The 5,784-nt window shown below is 37.7% G+C and overlaps 1 protein-coding gene across 1 annotated transcript in view; it reads right to left on the reverse strand.

The window, feature by feature from the left end:
* Positions 1–1,307: 1,307 nt before the first annotated feature.
* The window catches only part of EEF1A1 (eukaryotic translation elongation factor 1 alpha 1), an 8,257-nt gene continuing 3,780 nt past the window's right edge, over positions 1,308–5,784 (reverse strand). The window contains exon 4 of the mRNA XM_012646037.1: positions 1,308–1,628. Coding sequence (XP_012501491.1) covers positions 1,308–1,628 — 321 coding nt within the window. The remainder of the gene's footprint in view (positions 1,629–5,784) is intronic.

The raw sequence follows: 5,784 nt of genomic DNA on the forward strand, positions 1-5,784 counted from the left end.
AAAAAAAAAAAAAAAAAAAAAAAGACAGCTATGAGAAAATGTTGTTTGTACCCAACCACAACAAAATAAAGATCACCTCATTTCTTATTAGACATTTACTGTGTTGCCAGTTCTGTATATTGATAGAATCCTGTAAGAGGCTCAACAGAGAAGTGCAAAGGGTCAATCAAGAAGGTATGGTAACAGTTCAAGTGAGGGCCTTCCTTTGTTGCACCGATATAGCTGCACCCCTTACACCCAGGCCTCAGAAAATATTGCGGATGTCCTCACCAGAGGGTTGAGAACCACTTCCTCACTTTGGGTGCCTCCAGACAGCCCTAGAACTGAAACTCAAATTGCTTATGTGGCAACTCTAATTGTCACACCAACTAGGATATTCCCTAAATCACATGATTTTACTAAATATTTAACCAAATGGAATATTTATGTTCTTTCGTTATTAGCCATCTGGTGTTTAACCTCTGGAAACCACATATACAGGATCACATCACACTATCCTCTGTTAACTTATGCTTTTTCACTGGAATAAATAAAACTGCCTACTTTCGACTTATGTCTATTTTAATAAAATCTATTTGGTTTTGTACAAGCAATAACCTACAATTTAGACAATGTATCAAAAGACATGGTGTTAAAGGCAATATCCAGACTATGTTGTTGCTTTGATCTGTTCCGAATTAGCTTTAAATGTAAAGTTTGACCAAAAAAACTACCTGAACTCTTTTAAGGAGACCATGATTATTTAAAATAAAAACTTTTAATTCCTATTACAAACATTATACACCCACCTTGACCTTATTAACTCTTAAGTAGCAGAACAAATTATTTTTGTCTGCCAAAAAAAGGAAATTTAAAGCTATCACTTAATTCACCTTGCTTTTACTAAACAGTTGGTAAAATTTTCATGACTGCCTTGTGATTAACATTATGAAATATGACCTAGATTATAGTATTATTAGGTGGATTTGCAATTAGCTGGAACACCATAATCAAATAACAGTTCTCTAACAGTTAACAGAATAACAGTTCCACAGGCCTCTGGCTTTGGACCTAGTTTGTTTAGTACTTATCAGTAATTTAAGTAAAAACACAGAAACATAAATATCAGATTTGTAAATCACAAAGCTCACATTTTTACTTATTATGCTAGTTAGCAGTCTCTAGATTAAAAATTATCTCAACCAGATGATGAAATATAGCATAGATAAATATAAACTCCCAACATTTGAGGTGCTTTTGTTGTTGTGGACAGGCAGTAAGATTTATTGGTGAGCCTGGGTGAGGAGGGGGCAGCACAGCAGAAGCCCTCATGAATGCAGGGCCCGCCACTTGTCCAGGGGGCCATGACTGGGGATGTATTTGACCCCATACGCATCCAGGGTGAACAGCTTCTCAGCTACGAGGTCTTCAAATTCATCTGCATTAAACTTGGTAAAGCCCCACTTCTTTGAGATGTGCATTTTCTGGCAGCCAGCAAACTTGAACTTGGCCTTCCATAGGCCCTCAATCACATGTTCCTTGTTCTGCAGCTTTGTGGGGACAAACATCATGACTTGGCCAACGTGAATTCTGGCCACAGTGCGCTGGGACTTTCCAAAGGCACCTCGAGTACCTGTCTGGAGCCTAGACTGGGGACAGTGCAAGGTCTGAGGCATGAAAGTATATTGCAAAGGGCTGTCTCAAAGGTCCCTTAGAGCAACCTGCACAAGTGACAGGATGCGTGCGAACACTAACGAGGAGGCTGCTGTTTGCAGCCATCACACACCATTTTTTTTTTTTAAATTAACCATACAGTGGTGTGGCATCCTGGATTGAATCCTGGAACAGGAAAAACCATTAACAGAAAACTTTGTGAAATCAGAATAAAACCTAGAGATTAACAGTAACACACCAATGTTGGTTTCTTAATTTTGACAACGTACTACGGTAACGTTAAGATGATAACATTAGGGGATACAAGCTAGGTGAGGGGTATATCTTTGCAACTTTTCTGTAAACCTTGTTATTCCAAAATAAAAGTGTAAGGGGGAAAAAAAACCACCAAAGAGTTTAAAGGAGATCTTCCTAAAATGTAATTTGCATTTTAAAAATCAGGTGATGTTTGTTGACCACAATTTAGAAGTACAATGGAGTTGCTTAAAGCGACCGTGCCGTGATCTTCCGAACAATTAATAAAAGCTACTTGTTTGGTTTTTTTTGGATGGTGAGAATAAAAGCTACCTTTTATTGGCTGCATATAGTAGGCCAGATACCGGGTAAGGGATGCCTTATTTACTAATTCATTTCATCTTCACAATCTTGAGAGATAGGTATTACTGTCCCCAATAGAGAAATGACAAAAGGGATAGCTTTTCCCCACTTACACCACTGATCGTCTAGTCCAAATGCATCAGTTTAAAAAACTAACACCCAAAAAAGATGACTTATCTCAAATTACGTTAACAGAAGCACACTCTAGACTAAGAATGTTTTATGCATCCACAGCCATATTTAATTTTGTTGAAAACTTTAAAAGCTTACAAATTGAAATCATTTTCTGAGGCTTATTGTGTATATACATTAAAATAAATAAGATTTTCTATTAAAACAAAAGCTATAAACTGGAAAAGAGTACAACATGGGACGAATCCAGGAACCATGTGACATAAGATTAAGAAACAACTGTAGGAACTGAAAATGTTTAGCTCAGATGTGACTAAGGGGCATCAATTGGTCTTTTCAAGTAAATTTGTGGCTCTTGTAGAAAAGAGAATGAAGTCACGATTATACCAGAGCCCAGATATGACTGGAAGGAACCAGCAGGCAAACTTAAATACTGAAAAAAATTCATCCAGCAATAGGATAATTTAAAAGGTAAGCTCCCAATACCTAACCTCTTCATGCATCAGTCTGTCATCTGTAACACAGGTACCTGGCCCCTACAAAGGTTGGTGAGGATTCAATGAGACATCTCTGCCCTGCAATGTATGACAAAGATTTCAATGAATATACTCAAAGCTGATAGAGCTAGGCAGCTCATGCCTGTAACCTCAGCACTTTTGAGAGCCCAAGGCGGGAGGACTGCTGGGGCCAGGAGTTCAAAACCAGCCTGGGCAAGATAGTGAGACTGTCCCTACAAAAAATTTAAAAATTGAGCCTAGGCATTGGAGGTTACAGTTAGCTATGATTGTACTACTGCATTCCAGCTTGGACAACAGAGGAAGATCCCATCTCAAAACCCACAAAATGGACTTGAGGTTAGATTCAAAGATTTTTAAGTTTTCTTCTGATTTTCTATGTGATTGCCATGAGGCCAAGTTAAGCCTCATATACTGAGATGTCTAAAAAGTAATACATTTTTATACTCTCCAATAACTCCCCTACTTACCCTTTGTGTCTCAGCTATTCCTGACAAATACCTTCTCTGGCCAGTGTAAACTACCTCCCTTCTACTCTTCTCCCTCAAAGCATCCTTGTTTTCCTTCATAGCATCATCGCAACTCAGAATTACCTATTTATTGACTATCTAGCTCCCCCACCGACTACAACTCAAAGGGCACGAACTGTGCCCATGTTGTTCGCAGTTCTATTCTCACTGCTTAGAATAGTGCCTAGCACATAGGAGGCACGGTATTTTTATAACAAATTAGCTCTTCACTGTCCTACAGAATATGTTAACATTATTCTTCCTTAAAAAAACCAATCTCTTGATTACTAAATGGTTCAGTCACTTTGGAAAACAGCTTGGCAGTTTAAGTTTACCACACAGCCCAGTAACCCCGTTTCTAGGTATTTATACAAGTAAAATGAAATGTATGTTACACACAAGCCTATATGTGAATGTTTATAGCAGCTTTATTCATAATTGCCCCAAACTGGAAACAACCAAATGTCCCTCGGCTGGGAATGGATACACACTGTCACAAATCCATTAAGAAGGAACAGATTACTGACATATGCAAAATGGATGAGTCTCAAATGCATCATGCTAAGTTAGAGGCCAGACTCAAAAGGATTATATACTGGATGAGCCCAGGTATGAGTACTGCAAACACAAAATTGTGAGTAGAAACATCAGTGGTTACCAAGGGCTGGGGGTTAGGAGTTGACTACAAAGGGGCACAGGGGAACCTTGGGGGATGATGGAACTGTTCCACATTTTAATTGTGGTTAACTCTATACATTTGTCCAAACTTACAGAACTGTAAGAAAAATTTTAATGTAATACCTTTATAAAAAATGGGACTTTTAAGTCCCTTGCTTGAAATTTTCCAATATCCTTTGCTTAGAATTATTGAAACAATTTCACATTATCTTTGTCATATCTCCCATAGGCTACAAACTGAACTCGCGTTTAACCCTTAGAGATCCATGGGCCTACTAAAAGCAGTTCAAGGTAAATGACAAGTTTTTGACAGTTGCAAATAATCAGATCAAAGGATATTTAAATAGCAATCTTCAAATGAAACCTTTTAGAATTACACTAAGATATAAATGGTAGGTAACAGTCACTACAAAACGGTTTGCAACGTCATGTTGACAACCCAGTGCTAAAATTCTGGCCTATTAACCTAAGTTGTCAATATTCATTGAGAAAGAAATGAGACAGGATTGATGTTAGTTCAAAACAAATCATGTCCCACCCAGCAGACTTCCATGAGTCATAGCTGAGGCCTGATTCACCTAAGATTCGGGAATTATCAGTAGGATTAACTATGGGAAAAGCAATGTACTGAAATTGTTCTATCTGGCCAAAACCCAGTAATTTTGGATGTCCTTATTTGGGTATGAATTAGAAGGAAAAGAAAATCACAATGTTTTTAACTAGAATGCCTTTCCCATTTCCTTTAATATTCTAAGATCACACCAGAATTTCTGGAGTAAAACTGCAAGTCCACATCTGAAGTTACTTATAACCAAACATAACTGTACAACTTAAAACATGGTTTTTAAAGTATCAGTTCCAGGCATTCAAGTTAGTTTTCACTTTTGAAATCCACTCCCAAATTGTTTTTAATCAATTCCAACACAATAGTTACTGTAGGAAACATATGCTCCCCTATCTTGATTAAAAATTCATCTATCACACTGAGCTAGTTCGTGATGAGTACCAGTAGGTGGTGCTCAAACCAGACAGTTGTCTTAGTCACACACACTGGGTTTCACTGAGAAGTGGAACTTGGTATACAGCTAGCTGAACCGGAGCTCTTCTGAGACTGATTCTTCTGCTATCCTATCCTTTCATGGTGGTAGCAATTTTAAAGTTAGACCTTGATTCTTGGAGGTGCAGTAGTACATCTCTTCCGGTAAATCCTACAGCTGTGCTAATTTGCAGTTATTAATACATCAACCATCTATTGGACAGCTTTCCCTGATGACCTTGTCTCCTCCAGTCAAGCAAATAGCAAGCTTACACCAACATGAGACAAGAAACAGAACAAAGTCTTTAGTCATTCAATTTACAGCCCTTGATGCCTGAGAGCACTGTTAAGGCATTTTTACCCAGTCCAGACTTAAATGAGGAAAAGGCTACAAACATTTCAAACTGGTCTTTCATTTATGGCCACATTCAAGTAGCTTGATGGGGTACCCTTTGAATTGTGACCTGAATCACACTGCATGTGACTAGTGACTATATATTTTTAACCACTTAATCTAAATCCTAATTTGCCATGTATTAACATGTCATGTAAATTTCACCTGTCTTGTAAACTGAAATTTAAAAATTTCCTTTCATAAGCAAAACACTCCTTTAAATATTGAGGCTGAGATACAGAATTACTGTTAAAATTTTCAAAAATTCAT

The sequence above is a fragment of the Propithecus coquereli genome, unplaced genomic scaffold (assembly GCF_000956105.1).
Source record: "Propithecus coquereli isolate 6110/MARCELLA unplaced genomic scaffold, Pcoq_1.0 Scaffold24, whole genome shotgun sequence".
Taxonomy (NCBI): domain Eukaryota; kingdom Metazoa; phylum Chordata; class Mammalia; order Primates; family Indriidae; genus Propithecus; species Propithecus coquereli.